The sequence below is a fragment of the Thyridium curvatum genome (assembly GCF_004353045.1).
Source record: "Thyridium curvatum strain D216 chromosome Unknown NODE_99_length_139539_cov_86.989219, whole genome shotgun sequence".
Taxonomy (NCBI): Eukaryota; Fungi; Ascomycota; class Sordariomycetes; order Thyridiales; family Thyridiaceae; genus Thyridium; species Thyridium curvatum.
In genome coordinates this window covers 65286-83358 of record NW_022156854.1, presented here as the reverse complement: position 1 = coordinate 83358, position 18073 = coordinate 65286, and the positions used below count along the sequence as shown (strand labels likewise).

Sequence of the window (18073 nt, the reverse complement as noted above, 5' to 3'; positions counted from 1 at the left end):
CAAGGAGAACATTCTACGGAGCAAGAGAACTGTTCAAATGGAGAGCTTGGGAATTGTCTTGATAATGAACAGACAGCCTGATGATTGTGTTAATGTGCTGGTGTGTAAGCTGGGGAGAGGTGCACCTTGCCACGCTCATCTTGTGTTGCTGCTTCCTCTGAATCCTTGCCCTGGCTCTTGAAAGACATGGTCAATATCAAGTGAGTAGCCGAGCATGTTCTTGGTAGTGCGGTTGTGGTCCTAGTCGTCGTCATCATCCTCATGCACTGCCACTTTTCTCAGCTCTCAGCTCACTGGCAATGCAGGCAAGTACCTTAGAAGGAAGACATTGTTGGCGCATGACCTTGATCATGGAAACTGAGCGTACATCTGCAATCACTAGATGTATATGGCGTGAAACTTGGGTTCCATTCTGTATTGTAGGAGGATAGTCAAGTTCACGGAGACCAAACGTCGACTCAGACAGGGCTGACAAGGACAAGCCGCCCGAATTAGAGCAGAGCCTCCAGGGCTAGGTACATGCTGCACCTGCTGAATGTTCCCCTGGCCGTGTTTGGCCGACCCACAAAACCCCGTGCTGGAGCTGCCTAGCGCCTCTTTTTGGGTCATACCTACCTACAACTACAAGTACTAAGCCACCCCAGCTGCCAGGCTAGCCTTAGAGGCTTCCACTCATGAACCAACTTGGAACGACACCCAGGGCACCCCTGATCAATAAAACAATCCTTCCAAGTTACCACCAGACGCCGCGCTCACTCCCACCTCACTCCCACACCATTTCCCCAACCATCCGACCTTCACTTTGCGATTCACTCGTTTCAAACACTCCCGTCAAACACTCCCGTCAAACCCTCCCGCCCTATCCGGCATGTGCTGCGAGACACTCGACTCTTGACTTTCTTGTCTCTGCTTGTCGCCAAACCCCAACGCGCATGGAGCCGTGCTCACCATCTTGCCCAAGGTAATGGACACGACATCCTACTCGGACCCTGACACCTTCAACACAATGTCGCTGGCCGTCCGCCGCTGGGCCCGGAGGGTCGAGCGTTACTGCTGCACGGCCCTGACCTACTTCCCTCTCGCCTTCGTCTACACCCTGACCACATGGGCCTGCTGGGTCGCCGTCACCATCGGCACAGTCACCACCAACTCGGCGTGGATCGGCCATACCACATCCCTCGGCGCCGTCCTCCTCTATGCCCTCCTCAACTGGTCCTACACCACCGCCGTCTTCACGCCCCCCGGTAGCACCACAAACGACTACGGCTACAGCACCCTGCCCACCCACGCACCCCCCTCCGCGACTACCACGTCCCTGACTGTCAAGTCCAACGGCGAGCTGCGCTTCTGCAAGAAATGCCAGGCCCGGAAACCCGACCGGGCACACCACTGCTCCACCTGTCGCCGCTGCGTGCTCAAGATGGACCACCACTGCCCCTGGCTGGCCTCCTGCATCGGCCTTCGCAATCACAAGGCCTTCCTCCTCTTCCTCGTCTACACCTCGCTTTTCTGCTGGTACACTTTTGCCATCTCTGCTACCTGGGTCTGGACCGAGATCCTCAACAACACCACCTACGTCGACACGCTGATGCCTGTTAACTTCATCGTCTTGTCTGTCGTCTCTGGCATCATCGGTCTCGTTGTCTCTGCATTCACCGGTTGGCACATTCTCCTGGCGACCAGGGGCCAGACCACCATCGAGTGTCTCGAGAAGACGCGCTATCTCTCCCCGCTGCGCAAGACCCTGCACAACACCTACAACGCCCACCATGGAGCCAACGGCGTACCTCTACCCGGCTATGGCCAGCAGCTCCTCGACATGCACCAGAACATGGTCCCCGGTGTGACTCGCCCCGAGGAGGGTGAAGACGCAGACTCGCGCTCTATCACCCCGCTGCCCTATTCAGCACCATCCCGGAATGGTCCCACACAGACCGGCGCCCTGAGTGCCGAGGACCAGATGGGTAGACGATTCACCTATGACGAACTCGAGCGGTATCGCGCTCGCAAGCGCTACGAAGAGTATCTCGACGAGCAGGACTCGCAAAAGCTGCCCCATGCCTTCGACCTTGGCCCCCGTCGGAATCTGCTTCACCTCTTTGGTCACAACCCTTGGCTGTGGCCCTTCCCTTTTAGCACGACCACCGGCGACGGCTGGAGCTGGGAGCCCAACCCCAAGTGGATCGATGCCCGTGAGCGCATCCGCCGCGAGCGTGACGAGCAGAGGCAGCGCGAGCAGGCCGCAGGCTGGGGCATGCCCGATGACGGCAGCCCCTTGCCCTCCCCGGGCTCGGTGCAGTGGTTGACGGACCACGTACGGCCTCCTCCTCAACACCAGGGCGCCGGCAGGCACTATCTCCAACCCGACGCCTCACTTCCCAGCCCGGCTCCGAGCAGCGCCGGACGCCGCACCCCTTCCAAGGCCGACTGCATCCTGGGCCGTGATCCCAACCTCTACGCCGACGAGCAGCCCGTGTCTATGAAGCGGCTCAGCCCGGCGACAGGCCGCGCCCTCTACGGTGACGATGACCTCGAGGATGACGATGATGGAGACTTGCACGACGCCAAGGAGGTGGATGGTCTCGTCTCCCGCGCGGACGACGACGACGCCGAGCGCCGGGCGCTCAACCTGGTGACCAACGGTGGATGGGACCGCCGAGCAGGTGCTAGCGGCCTCCTGCGCAAGGGCTCCGTCTCGCCTACCAAGGGCCTGGGTGGCAGTGCCAGCAACGGCCACGGCCACGATGAAGGCGTGGACTAAAGGAGATGATGAACAATGGCCATCGTCATCGAATGAAAGCAAGAGAGGTGGCGAAAAAAGGATGGGCATTTGATGGAAACCACAACTTTGGTTTGAGATGAATCGATTGCGTGTGTGCACACGCGCGCGCACGCCTGTGTATATCAAGGGCTACTACTACGTACGTTTGTTACGACTTTTGCTTGCATGGCCAGAGGCGTTTTGAGGGCTCTTTGCCTTATCTGTTTGTTTGTCTTTTTTTTCCATTTACTTCTTCCAGATCCTGTTCTTCTTTTCCTGCCCCACGGCAGAGCATGGAAGGAAGGAAGGGATATATCACCAGTCTCATGGTCAACACGTGGTTTCGCGTTCTGTTATATGCTCCATAGTGACCCTGCAGGGCAATGCGGTGGTCTTCATATCGTATTCGAGGCATGGATATTCACTTGATCCAGTGTCTCGACATCTGTCTAAATAATATGAGGTCGACTTTTCATCATGCATGGGGACAAATGTGCTGGCAGAATGGAGCCTTTGACCTCATCTACAGGCGACGATGCCTGCCTCTTTTTCGACACTTTCAGAGCTCGAACCCGAGTTCAATCCGTGTCTAGCTTATCTATTCCAACACATCCAGTCTTGAACAATACTTGTTGTGAAGCAAATCACGCATACTAATCACACCGCACAAAGGGATGGCAGGGCCGGGCCCCTTGGAAGCCTTGGTGACCATGGAAACATCTTTTGTTCATAATGGATTTGAATTTGGTGATGTGCAGCGCGAGCCACCGGTATGTTTATCTCATGTCATGCCTGATGCAATATGCTATGCCGAAAACCCGCAACTGCGAGGCGAGTAACGAAAAAAAAAAAAAAGAAATTGAGGGGGTAAATCAAAGTGCTGTGTGTCGCTGGGCAAACAAATTTCAGATAAGAGCAAAAGACGCCTCCCATTCCCTGGTTGTCGAAAAAGAATCTCCCAAAAAATGCATTGGGGAAAAGAAGTTCATTTGAGAAAAAAGGGGGCCACTGAACCGACATTCTTGATCAAAGTCAGAGAACTTTTGGTAGAGCGGGTAGAGAAGAAAAGTGAGAGAATGAATGATAACAAGTCCTAGCCCTCGAGGCTCTTCCACCACCACCCTAGCTGCGCGCAGCGCCGTACATGGGAAACAAGACGGATCCGCGTATCCTGCGCTTTCCGAACCAGAATCCGCGCCCTTCCTCGAGCTTCCTGCTCCGTTCTATACTAAGATCATATCTTTTCTCCAGCATGGCGACCCAAGCGGGCCCCGTTGCTGTCAAATAGGACCCTTCCAGGGTATGAAGATAGTATCATGACCGTTCAAAAGGTCCAGAAAACGCAAAAAAACAACAAAGAAACTTTTTTTACATTTTGTACCCCCAGCTCTATAGTCATCAAGGTCATGTGTTGTATGAAGCGTTGTTGCTTGATGGATCGTGATGCACTGTCGTCACTGCGACGCGGCAAAAAGGAGCTTCGAGAGTATCTTGCTGATAGATAGCGAGCTGCAGGGAAGCGCCGATGAAGCTTCCATCAAGGTGATGAGTGAACAAAGGAAATCGCAAAGTTGAAAGCCTCGAATTGCGCCGCTTCAATGTGAATCTTCCAAAAGGGGTATTTCGCAATAAATCCAAGATTTCGAAACGATGGTGGATCTTTGGTTAAGCCGTAGTTGCTTCAGCCCAGATGGGCATAAAGATCAGATAGAAAATGGTTGTTGGTAGTACACAACGGGAAACACTTCTTGAGTGTCCCCGTGAAGAAGATGAGAAGGACGGAGTACAGTGGCATGGCTACGCAGGTGCGTGATTAGAAGGATTGCGCGCCATCAAGGCTCGTCTTGGGGCTCATGTTGGCCGAGCGGTTGAAGACGGTTCTGCCAATGGTGCGGAGTTTGTTCGTATTCTCCGGAGCCTCTTCGGAGTAGTCCACGTAGATGCTCGTCGCGCTATTGACCTTGATGCGACAAAACAGGGTCGAGAAGAGGTACTGGTCGGCATTGTTGTCGAGAAGCGGGATGGTCCTATAGCCCTGTTTGAGACTGCTGAGCTTGGCGGTGTAAGTGCCCAAAGTGTTGATGCTGTAGGCGCCATTCTCCGCCAGCTTCACGCTCCATCGCACAAAGATCAGATCTGGGTACTTGGTGGTGATGTTGAAGACGAAGTTGCGCTGGAATATGGGGTTGAAGCCGTTCTCCCGGACTATCTGAGTGCGGAACTTGGTTTGGTTCTGACCGGTATGAGAGCTAGTCTCGTCCGAGTCATTCTTGTCGTCAGGGATAAAGACCTCAACCTCGACATAGGGATCCAAGCTGCGCTTCTCTCCAAAGTGGAGGGGCCGCATGAGTTGCTGGGCGGAGATGACATCGACAGTGAAGTTGACGTTCTTCCGCTCCCTCTTGCCCTCCCAATGCCCGGGTAGATTGGGCAAGACCTGGATCTCGCGGAATTCCCTGGGTTTGAGCACATAGCCAGACTGGTCCACACCGCCAGCGAACATGGCTTGGTTGATTTGCATGCCGAGATCGAAGGTTTGCCAGTTGAGAGCAGCCATCTGCACGCCCTTCTTCCAGTAAGCCAGCGGGTTGAAATTCGTCGACGTGATTCGTGTCTGATTAGGATACACGCGCATCAGGTGACGCATGTTGTGGCGGAACAGCGCTCGTTTTGACTCCCGCGGCTTGCCGTGCTTGGCAAATGTGTTCTCCATGAACGAGAGAACGTGGTTGAAGGTCTTGCTCTCTGGATCATCAAACCCATTGAACTTAATGCCGACACAGTAGACACCCAAGTCTCCGAGCTCCGGTACAATCTTGCTTTGCTTCTTCCTTCCCGAGCTCTTCTCGCTTCCGCTGTCATTGTCACTTGTGCTGCTACTAGGAGCATCGTGGACTTCGCCTTCTGTGATGGTATCAACGCGTGTTTTGGAACTCGCTTTCCGCGCAGATCCGTTCGGACTCAGCAAGGGGCTGTTGGGAAGATATTGCGGAGGGATGATCGAGTTGTCAAGCGCAACTGGCTTGGGGTACGGGGAGGTGAGGCTGTTGCCCCGTTTGCGGCCGTTCGTCTCAACAGGTTTTGGCGGCTCGACTTGCTGCGGCTTCTTTGCTTTGATAAGAATACGGTTCTTGAGCTCCGAGGGCGTTGGGAAGCGATCCTGAGCACCAGGTAGTGGTTCAGTGACTAGTTTGGCTCCGAAGATGTCTTTCATAGTCTTGGCCATGGTCCTCTGTTGCTCCGGGTTGCAGTGGACCTCGAGAGAGATCCACAGAGGGAATTGAGACTTGACAAAAGCGTATTTGTTGATAGTGTTGATGACCTCACGAAAGGAGATGCGGGAGGTCCAGGTCTTTCCGTGCACAACCTGTGGCTCTCCATCATTGCCGTCCCAGCAGTCGATCTCGACACATCGGCAACCACGCATAAGGGCAGCGATGTAGCCTTCAACGCTCGAAATACCCATAACCTGGCGACCCAAGAGATAAGTATTGTGGGAGCTCGATATAAAGTATTCATTGATAGGCCGGTTCAGCTCGTAAGCATCGGGCTCCTTGGCGATGGAGACATTGTATGTCGAAGTAAGGAAACTCGACAGGGCGGCCTCGGACATCCGAGGCGCGACGTCCTCGGCCGAATCCTTCGCGTCTGCCTCCTTGAGCTTTGAGCGGCGAGCGAACCGAAGAAAAACGTTCTCCCAGGTGGCGAGGGATTGGTCGACGTTCTCGCCTTGTTCGTTGCGTAGAAAGTCGAGAAACTCATCAGATGTCAGGCCGGAATCAGGGTCCGAAGCAATTCTGCGGTAGATACCACGAATGTCCTCGCGGCGTTTCATGAGCCTCACAAACTCCTGAAATTGAGCAAAGTCAAGGCGTCTCGTGGAAGTCGCATCAGCCTCGTCGAATTTGGACTTGAGCGTCTCGGACGAAACATGGATGTGGAGGTTGCGGCACACCCTCTCGACTCCGGCAAAGTCAATTTCCTCGTCGTCGACCGAGTGGGGCTTATCTGCGAATTGTTTCTTCATTTCGCGGGCCCAATAGGCTCTGACAGCCTTGTCATTGAAAGACATCAGGGAGGCGATCGAGTCCTGCCGGTGCTTGTAGATAGCGTCCAGAGTCATCGTCCAGTTGCCGAATGCCTCCTCATCATCGGCGATGAGATGCATCATTTTGGTCTGGGATCGGTCCGGTACAGTGTAGAGTATGGTGAAGAAGAAACGATTCTCCTCCGCCTTGGGGTCGATGTTGAAGTCGAGGAGATATTGTCTGATATCATCTCCGGTCCGAATCTCCTTGATATCGTCAATGTAGATAGACTTCCATGGGCGGGTTCGGTCCCACGTAATCTTTGCCGAATCTGGCTCAAGAACGAGCAGGATCCGCTTCCCTTTGTTCTTTTTCGAGACTTTTCTTATGCCAGTCCCCTTGAGAAGAGCAAGAGGGATGACGGGCCCTGCTTGAGCACCAGAGACATAAGCAGCAGACGCAGGTGCGGGTGCGCTCGTCGGTGAAACATCGGGACCGGCACCATCGAACATGCTTGCCACGTCGTCCCGTTCGTCACCCTCATCAGAATCCGTATCGAAGGGCTGTGGTAGATTCTCAGGTGGAGCTGTGTTGTTGCTGTCGCTTCTTCGACGAAGAATTGCAGGGCCCACGCTACCATCGCGGCTGTTCGGTTGCACAGATGAGGTCCGGCGTCGGCCCATTGCCTTGGCTCGGTTAGACAGCCTCCTGATGAGATTCCCTTTGCCCATAACCTCATGCATGGCACCTTGGCCGTTGAGCAGAGGCTGCGAGAGCGAGTTGGCACTCGTCTTGCGGGTGAGAATGGACTCTGGAAGCTGAAAGTTTGGTGCCGGGAACTGCTCCATGTCCCTCCCACGGAGTGGCTCTGGTGAGGGGACCATTGAGCTGCCCGTGGTCAATCCCGCCATGTTTGGAGACATGATGGGAGAGCAGTGTGAGCTAGAAGCAACAGACGAAGTGCTCACAGCAGAGGCTGGGGGGATGGCTACAAGTTGTGAGTGCGGTGTGATAGAAGTTTGTACGTTGCCGGGGCGCGAACGCCTCGACTGTACTGTCTGAGGGGGCATGTTGTGCGGGTTTTGAGGAAGTGCAGAGGTAGGGATATCACGGCCAGTATTGGTCGTGGGCGACATGACCGCAGGCTTGTGGTGGGACACCTGCCGGCGATCCTATCTCCTTTGGCCGTGTTCCCAGGACTTATGAAAAGGGGCAAAGTCCGGTCCGACTGAAGCAGCAAAACATTTATATGGATAAAAGTATTGTTGGCCGCATGTCTGATAGAGAGGAATGCCTTGTCCTGCAGGGAGCATATATGACAGAGGGGATAAGAGGTCAAGTGACAGGTGTAAGTGAAATGAGATCTGATTCAACGAGAAAAGAACAAGATCCTCGGGGGTAACGCCGTTTATGAGCTGGACGAGTGGAATTGACTGGCGAGATTGCTGCAAGTGCACGATGATGAATCGAGTTCCCCTCGAGCAGGATAGCCAGCGGCGCAGAAGGACGGCTTGTTCTTTGCAGGTATACTCTGTGTACAGGTACGGCACGAGACCCAGGTACAGACGCACAAGCGGCTGGCGAATATCTGGGGGGGATGGGGCGGGTATGGGCCGTCTGGAGATGGCTCACGGCAAAATGGTGAGGTGGCAGGACGTATGCACGTCGCTGGATTCGGGTAACACGCAGACTAGAGGAATGACTTGCGTCTCACTGGCCGGCAGCGATGACAGCTGCAGTCCGATGGACGCGCAGCTCCTATGTTCTGCGAGTCTTTGCGACGAGGGCTTCGCGAGTCGCAGCTAGTGGTCGAGGGACCCTCCAGATATGGCCGTCGAACCGCAAGCTGGGACAGGACCAGGCCCTCCCAGAGTATTTTCGTTTTGAATGCAAGGCTGCGCAGCAGCTAAATCGAGACCGTCAGCCAAAAGCAGAGTCCGGGGCGCAGCGCCAGGCGCAAAGACAGTAGAATAACTGTGCGCGCTCGCGCTCGCGCAGGCGCTCCCCCCTTGAGGCGGGTATGCTACGAGCGCAACAACAGGCTCCCGGGGACTCTTGTCGTCTCAAACCGAATAGACACACAACCAGCAGGTCGGCAAGCCGGGGTTTTGGCAACTCCAACAGGATGGCACAGAGAAATCCGAGGCGTGGACACGAGAGGCGTGGACACGAGAGGCGCGGGCCGGGCGGACGAGACGGGCTGAGCAGAAACGGGCGGGTGAAAGGTGCTCCTAGGGTGTTCAGGTAGTTTGAGTGTATCGAGGCAGGAATTAATTTCCCCTCTGGCAGACCAGGTTGTGGGAGACCAGGGGAGGTGACTTCGAGGAGAGGACACGGGCTGAGAGAGAGGCAGTCGAGCTCTGCTTTTTTATGTTGGAAACTCTATCCGAACGTGGTGGTGCTACTATTGCAGGTGTGGTAGTCGTGGAGGTGGTGGTGGTGGTGGTGGGTGGGAAGGAACGTCGCGGGCGGGAGTTTTCTTTAAGTGCAATTGCGATACGGTGGTGGCTTTGGGAAACCGTGCCCGGGAAATTATTGGTGACGGGGCGGGAAGGCGTGGTCTGGCATGGGCGGCGTGGTGGTGGACATGGGGGGTCCCATCGAAATGGAGCACGAGAGAAGGAGAGAAGAAAAAAGAGGAAGAAACACGGCTAGGGATTGACATGGGACGAGCATGGATGGCAGAACCCCCCAGTATTCCAGTACCTATTCCTTTACGGATACCTAGGTACTCCATGCCTTGCTTCAATTTCGTGTACGGTACCTTACGATGTGCGTGTACTTGGACAAAGCAGAGAAGAGTCACGACGAAGCTTGGACTACCTCCAGAGCAGGTACCCTACAAGATTACCCAAAATAACAGGACACCAGAATAGCCACACCGTACCTGAATATGCTTCCATCACAGGGGGGGATGGGCGGACCAGAAGCCATGGAAGACAAGAATGACGGTGAGTGGAGGCAGCGAGCGAGGGAGGACCCAAGGGAACCCTTGAAAGAAAGCCTCAAAATGAGGAATAACCTTGAACCAAGACGAAGCTACTCTAGGTACGAGCTTCCGGCAAACGATAATAGGGCCGGGCACGCATTTGCTGACTGGTCTGATGCGTTTTGAACGGACTGAATGGGGGAGACATGGGATAGGAAAGAAAGAGAAAAAAAAACTGGGTTTGGGGCTACGTCGAAAGAGTCATCCAAAGTATTGGGTACCGGATACCGTCATCGGGTTCTGCGGGACAGAGCCGCTTTGACAGCTGGGCCCAATACCACACCCCAAGTACCTGGGACCACCATCAAGGGTACAGAACCACCACTGTCGCAGAGCGAACAAAGAATAAGCGAGCGACACAGTGACGGGATCCTTTGGAACTCTTTTTCTTTTCTGGGGGGACCCGGGCTTAGAGCCGAGTGTTGGACTGGACTTCAGGTTCATTAGGGCAGACCCAAGAGACCAGCATACCTATCCGACTATCCGGCAGGGCTCAATGGATCTCTTTTTTCTTGGTCCTTTCCCTCAGGCACACCTGGTTGTCTCGTACGGAGTACGGAGTATCTCTCCTATCCATACTTTTTTTTTTTGCGCTGGCAGAGGGGCGGGTGGAGAGAGAACCAAGACCAAAACATCGACGTACTCCGTACCTCCATGGCTAGGACGGCACCAAATCCGGCGGGACTTGAAGGGTACGGGTGTGGCATTGATGACCAGGATCGTCACTGGGAGTGGGGAAGCTTAATGACGGTCTCTGGTTCCTGCAATTCTCTCATCCCTGGCGGGCGAAAACAGGGCCCGGCGACCCAGATGTGGTGGCCTGGCGGCCAGCCCTGGTGCGAAAAGAGCTTTCAGGGGCTCAGCTCCCAAAAGTACCTCCCAAGTCGCGAGCCCCAAATGGCTGCCCATTGGCGCTACCGAGTGAGGTCAGTCTGGCCTGTGAGCGTCAGGTACGAGGTCCGGAAGGCAGCTAAGGTATGACGGTTGGATGATCCGCGAGGTAGTATCGGTACTTGCCCCCTTGAGAGCGACCTTGTTCTTGGCCTGACCTTGCTGGCAGAACCTCAGATGCCATCCGGCCAGTCTCGGTGTGTTTTGCTGACCCATCGGATTCCATACGAGGTTATCCAGCACGACTTGCCGTGTGAAGTGTTGCTCCTTCACTCACCCGCCCGACTTCCTCTCCTCGCTGGGTCGCAGATCTGCTCGGATTGTACTCGTAGGGCAGGCCAGAGTCAAGGAGTAATGCACGCTAAGTCAAACAGATCGAGCGAGAGAAGGTTAATTGCTGAAAAGAATGCAACTGTCGCACCGCGGCGGCGGCGGCCTGTCAAGATCCCATTCCACAAAATACGACCTAGATGCAGATGCCAAAGTAAATGTCCCCTCCATACCTGGGTACTCGAGTAAGATGGGTACTTGACGGATGCCCATCTGGTGGTGTTCTTATCAGCAGCCAAACACCGGTCCAGTAAATGCATAGCCCGGGAGGTACTCAAGCCCGCGAAGTGTTTATTTGCGCATCCTCGCGTACATAGCAAGATGTTCCAAGTTGCGGAGTCCAGAGTGATAATGGGCTGAGGAAGAATGATCTTGCGCCTCTTTACCCTGGAGTCTCATTACTGAACAGCATACGGGATTATCCCACAAAGTTAAGTTTGGGTCCACCTGGGAGTTCAATTGCTGATGCATGATGCCTACTTGTACTTGTATTTTTCTCTTGACCTTATGTACAGAGTAGGTGTGTATGGAGGTAGCTTGTACACCCATTGCAGACCAGGACAGCCTCAGCACACCAACAAGGCCATACCCTGCGGTCGATCAATTCCACCTCACTGGGGAGTGGACAAGGACCTGCCCAGTTTTGCAAATTCAGGGTTTGTGGGAGTTGAGCTCTCAGCTATCATCGTGCGTAGGTCACCAGAGATCTCCCGGCTGTGCATGTATCATATCTGCCCAGGTGGATATGGAGCAGGCATTCACAGTCCATCCTGCTTCCAGAGTTCTTCTGGAGGACACAGGAAGAATGCTGACGTCTCATTGTGGAGGGCGTCGAGTCGGGGCACGCAACAATGACTGAACCGAGGCCCCGGTAGGGCTCTCGTGGCCGGACTGGTCGGCAGGCGGAGGATGCACGTAGAGGTACCGAGTAGCTCTACCAATCCTTGGGAGGCTCCGGGTGAGAACTGAACTCAGCTGAGCATATTTTCGGGGCATTTTCACCTTTGCCCAACTTTACCATTGTTTGTGCTCCTCTGTGGGGGATGCGACGGTCCGTCTTAGCCTCCAAAGTCAAAAAGCACCACTAGCACAGTTTCATGTGTTTGGTCGGCTCCTCTCTCCACCACAGGTACGAAGTACAAGTCGCTCGAGATAAGTACCTACCTACATTACTTGTGATCCATCTAGTAGGGTCAAGCGCAGCCAGCGTTCCTGACGCGAGAAAGGGGCCCTTGGCCTCGTCGTGTCCTTTCAAGCAGCCGGACAGCTTGGGTCTGCCTCGCCTCGACAAGATTGACGTTTGTTGACCCTTGATCATCATTGCGCTCCGGCTGAAATCAAGATGGCCATGCTGATCAGGGTTATGCGCAAATCTCCGTGTCGCATCATCCCAGGTGTTCCCTTCGAGCTGTGCTCCCCACTAAAAAAAAACACCCAGCAGTAGCTGGAATGGTGAGGTGGCCGTGGTGGCCTCGGCGTACTACCTGTCCATGGATGATGCTCATCATCCCATCGTCGTCATTCGTCATTTCGATCAGACTCCAAAGAGGTACCCTACCTCGCCCCAGAGTTCTGAGTTTGGGGGATCCTTCTTGAAACATCCATAGTAAGTAGGTAAATATTTTCGAGCCTGCCCCGGCCACCCAAATCCCAGCGCAACCGCCCCATCCATTCGGCGGCCAGATTGTGATACCGCCTCTTACAAGACTACGAAGACAGTACCAAATGCCGGAGATGCGGTGCTGCGCAGGTACCAGTACTTCCCACCCACGAAACACCCCTGGCAAGTGTGGAATATTCTGAGAATGCAGCCTTGTCGTAATCCCTGTCTGGGCCGGCTCCACACACCAGACCACATTGGGATTCGCACATGTTTCCATTTTCAAAGTCTGGGAAAACGGAGAACAGTCGACACGTCGCCCGCCGCCCATTTGATTGGCTGCTGCACTGAACTTGGGGCACAATGGGGCATTGGCAGCATTGCACCAACACATTGGCACCGCCAGAGCCTTCATGCAGTCAGATTGGCTGTGCTCGATCACAGGCGCCATGGCCGGCGAACACGTCGCGCGTCAGCACCTTTGTCTCGTTGCTCCATGTGCTCATTCCACGATCCGTCCATCTAGGTGCCTATTGTTGGTGCCGCAGAGAGAATTCCGCCCGCCATGCTCTCCCGGGGTTCAACACGACTGGCTGGGCGATGACGAATGACTGGCGGGCTCGGATGACTCTTACGGATATTGACACGCCAGACTAAAAAAAAATCGCTGGTCCGAGAGCCCGTGGTTCTGGTATCGACAAGGACCAGGAAAATCCTGATTGTGTTCACCGACATTTCAATGGCGCCAACAAGATGGCGCCAACAAGATGGCGCCAACAAGAAAACAGTTGTGCCCTCCGAAAGAGCGGCCCAGGAACCAGAGTTGGAAGCATCGTCGAGCTCTGGCTCTGCGCAGATGACGCCTTTCGCGTTCTGGATTGCGGCGGCATTCCCTCCCCGGTGGACAGGCACACCTTGCTTTTGCTTGTCCTTGAGGGCGGCACGTCTGCATTTTGCCAGGGCTTGGTTGCGACATGCATATCAACAAGCCACGCACATGTCGAAAACAAGGCCTGACCCAAGTACACGACACATTGACATTGACATGCCAGATCAATCGGACCATCGAGCCACTGCCCGTGGCCACAGCCACTGCTTTGTGCTTTACTTGTACAACATAGCCGCCATCTGCGTACGGAGTTTGTGACTTCATCTTACTGGCTGTAATATAGGCATGACGGCATTTGCGATGACTGGTTCGGCCGGCCTGGCTGGCTGGCTGGCCAATGCGCATTGTCCCCTGATGACCGGGACCGTACTTCGAAGAGAGCAGAACTCGTTGTCGCGTGCCAGCAAAGCTTCATACCGCCCTGATCGCGGCGGCTCCCTCCTTCCTGGCGCGTAACCAGGGCTTCTTTGCTCAATGGTAACGTTGACAACCCACCAGGGGTACGTAAAAGAGGGCCAGTTTTCGCTCAGCCCAGGACAGACCAACACCTCCACAAAATCTGAAACAGTGATGGAAGATCCTCACAAAAGATCGACCGCCCAAGCCTCTCCAACAGACATACCGTTATACTTGATGACCCTGGCACTTGCCATAGGATGCAGGCAAATAGACGATCACGTCAAAGGCGAGGCATTGGGAGGACAAGCTACCTTTGGCTAGACAAGTCAGCCAACGGGCTCCTTGCGCATGTGGCTTCCGACTGGCAAGGGCTTTTCTTCTCGCCAAGAAGAGAGCCAACAATGACTCCTGGAGGCCGTCGCATGTCGCGGGCAGCTGTGCGTTGCATGGGTCTACGCACAGCAGAGTCACGCGGGCCATCTGTTCCCCGCTTCCTGTGTCTCTCATGCCAGGGGCGTGCCAGACCTCACACCAATCCGGGGGCCCGACAGCGTCGCTTCAACGACCCTTATTATCAGGCCCTCGTCTGGGCATCTGTATCTGAGATACAAATGCATGTGCATACGGGGGCCACAGGCTCCCCACGCCGGTACCATCACCCTGTAAATGGGTGCCTCCACTACCTGAGCAGGGTCTCCTTCGTATGTTTCTTTTTCGCTCTTCTCCACCCCGACTGCCATTGCAACTTTCTCGCTCGCGTCCCGTGATGCCACCAGGGCATGTCCGGAGGTACGCGACCATTCTCTGCTGGTCCTTATCTCGGGCGTGCTCCTTTCAGCAGCCCGGCGGCAAGCAGTCCCTGGTTGAATCACAAAACGCGGTCGCCAATCTGATCGTCGAATGGCCTTGACTGGGTGGTCGAGTGGCAACTCACCCTGCTGGTCTGCGATCCAGACACACCCTTGCTGTCCGCTGTCCGTGGATCATAATGTGTACTGAACCACCCACCCGGTCTTCACTCCAGCATTCTGATTGCCCTCCGAGGTTGTTGGCACTCACACCGCTCTGAACAGAATGCAAGGGGACAAACACACTCCAGAAAAATGACGTGTGAGCGCTGGGCTGGTGGGACTTGGTATGGGAGTTCCCGCCTGTCAAATGGCCTGTGCCTGGCCGAGTTGTCTTTTGGCGCCCTGGGATTTCACGCGACTGATCCACTTAACCCGGTTCTTCGGCTTGTTGCGATCAAACTCACAACGGCAGAAGCGCCCACCACTGGTACTACTCCGCGTTACATGACCAGCCAGTCCACCCGCCGAGTCCTGGTCGGCATGGAACCGCTGAGAGCTGCGAGCTTTCGCCCACGGCGGCACAAAGGGCAATCGACGATGGTTCTCATGCCTGCATGACCTGTGTTGCCGTCCTGCAGGCCTTGGCCAAGCAAGTGATCGGTCGTGGGAGTGGTGATCTTCCCTATGTCCTTATCAAGTGTGCTAACTCCTGAGCCTGTCGAATTGGCGGCTTGGGCACGATGCTCGAAAAGACGTCGAGTAGAACAGAGGGCTCGTACATAGTGGTGGTGAGGCTGGTCAGCGAACCCCCTCTTTGATCCTCATCCGCTCCGGAAGAGGAGAGATGCCGTATTGCCGTGAGTCGAATACGAGCCGACAAACAGAACGTAGCGTCTAACAATTTGGTACTAGCTGCGAGAGCAGAGGACGCAGGATTATTTTGAATGGAACATGACCTCTTAATCTTCTCTCTTGGTGTCCAATTCGGAAACCTGAACCGGGTCGCTGGCCTCGACTCGGCCAATCTCGCGACATGATGCGCTTGGCCGACCTGCCTCGATGTGACGAAGCCAATTGGACAATTGCATGGCCCCTTTGGGCCAGGTCCTTGGGAGGAAGGTGCACGAGCCGTGAACATTGCTATTCTGCATGCTCCCTGGCCAGAGGTGCTCTCAGTCTCGAGGGCCTTCTTGCCAATGCGACCTTGCGACATAGACCCTGCGCGAGTGTCTCAGTGGCAGCAGACGCGAAGGGCTGCCATTTGCATCCTGAAAAGGAAGCCCCCCAATCCCCACTGCTACGGCCTTTTTCATTTTACAAATTCATCACCTCGTACCCCTGTCCTCTCGTTGATCCGTCGGCACATCTATATCATGCCAGATCTTCAAAGTTAGCTTTACCTAGTCCTCTCCCTGCGCGCTCACTGCACCCAGCCCGCCCATTTGCCGAGGGATCTCTCTTGTTTCAAACCCGGCAAGCTCAACGGGGTCTCATGCAGGCTGAGAACCTATCATGGATTTTCTCGTGGTTGCGTCGGCAAGGCCAGCTCGAGTCACGTCATACACTTTGGAGGGCCCGCATATAGAACGACCTTCTGAGACTGATATCGGCTTTCTCGTGAACATCTTGTGAACATCCTTGTAGGTGACATAGTCATATCGATGCCCCGCGAAGGGCGGCCGACAGCCTACTGGTCAGACCTGCTCAAGCAGGGAGATGGGAATGACACGACGGCCTCTTCCCGCCATGCCGCGTCCCTCTCATGAGGCCATAATATAGACCCTTGTGAGGTGGACAAGGTCGACGACGACCATCATTTGCAAGACCTCTTTGGACCGGGCCTGACCCATCGAACCATGTCGGCACCGTCCCTCCGCCCACGTCGGTTCACTTGATGGATGCGTTGCAAGAAACACAACGGCCATTGATTGCACACGGCCAATCTTCACTGCCAAAAAGTGACCCATGATCTTGCGCACCTCGTGAAGTGTCCTTGACGTGTGGAACGCGAGAGCGAAGCACCTCAATCTCTCCACTCCTCAGAAGCTTCTCTGAAACAGAAGGTTTGCGGCGTGCGCGAAGTTGGGGATGAAAACGGAGGGCCTCCGTTACATCCATGTGAGAGATCACCGGTAGGTCAAGAGAGGTTGCCCTAAGCCGTTATCGTCCCGCGCCCGGTTTGGCTGGCTGCAGCGCACTACTTGTAGCTAACTGGGTTTCAGCGGGAGGGCCCGCAACGCCGCCGCACTGCCAACGTTGCAGCGTATGCAACCCACAATTCCTTTTCTTCCACACGTCTCCCCAAATCTGAATGAAGTGGGCTTGCCGGTGCACGCCCGACGGGGGTATGACGGGACACGGCCATTGCATCTGCATACATACAAGTAAAGTAAGTAGGTAGGTATATCATGTCAACTTGGACTTGGTTATGTCTTTCCTAACCTAGAGTACGGCATGGATGTGCGCTGGCCATCCCTCCTCGATCTTGACCACCCCGATGGTGTACCATCCATGGATCGAGCAATGAGGACTCTCGGTCGCTGTCGCGCTCCTCCCTCTTCCCTCCTCCTCTACTCACTCGCACACTCTTGCTGACAAGCAAATAGAACCGGGTCGGAAGAGGTACTCCTTCGCAATCAATCTATCTCGCACGCCATGCCCGGCATAAAGCGGGCTCGGATGCACTAGGTATGGACTGGACGCAAATCATCATGACCACCTTTGCTCGTCCGATGTCCATCCTCGGACCATCTCCGTCTCCATTTCCCATTGCCCATTTCCACCAAGATTCAGTCAGCCCCGAGCGAGGACCGACTGGGTGGGGATTGTCGAACCTCCTCATCTCGTGGCTGCCCAACTCGAAATTTTGCGATACGAAGGCACTAAACCAGCACCAGTGCTTCTTGGCCTGCAATGGACTGCTATTTTGGGCAACTCGAGACTTCACTCGGCCAGCCATCCTTGTCTGCTTTAAGGTACATGTGAGCAATGCGCCAATGATCTCTGCTCGCAGTGCTTCTTTTTGTTTCCCTTTCTTTTCCTTTGTTGTGCATTGCTTCTCTCTGTTCAACACAGATGCTGCAGCAGTTGAAGGAAGACAAGAGAGCCACACACACCTCCCTTGTTCCTTTCGATCTCAACCCCTGCAGCGATTCACCTCGTCACACCACGATTTGGGACGTACGCTCGGGCCTGCTGCACATCATTTCAGGTGCAGCATAAACATGGATAAGCTTGATTGCCAACGTGGGGGGAGGGCAATACACTTTCATCGCACGCAGCCAATCGATGGACGACCACGGCGTGGCCCCCATCTGCTCACTCACTCCTGGACCTGTGTGCGAGCCGGGCTGTATTCTTCCCTCGGCTGCATTCTCAACAACACCTGTCACCTG

The 18073-nt window shown here is 54.9% G+C and overlaps 2 protein-coding genes across 2 annotated transcripts; one reads left to right on the top strand and one right to left on the bottom strand.

Moving 5' to 3' along the window:
* Positions 1 to 1006: 1006 nt before the first annotated feature.
* On the top strand, positions 1007 to 2761 carry E0L32_011152 (uncharacterized protein; the record flags this gene model as incomplete). Its single annotated transcript, XM_031133849.1, has 1 exon — positions 1007 to 2761. One exon carries the CDS (start codon positions 1007 to 1009, stop codon positions 2759 to 2761), a length of 1755 nt encoding a protein of 584 aa, XP_030988639.1.
* Positions 2762 to 4574: 1813 nt separating this feature from the next.
* E0L32_011151 (uncharacterized protein) lies at positions 4575 to 7925 on the bottom strand (the record flags this gene model as incomplete). Its single annotated transcript, XM_031133848.1, has 1 exon — positions 4575 to 7925. One exon carries the CDS (start codon positions 7923 to 7925, stop codon positions 4575 to 4577), a length of 3351 nt encoding a protein of 1116 aa, XP_030988638.1.
* Between the last annotated feature and the right edge of the window lie 10148 nt (positions 7926 to 18073).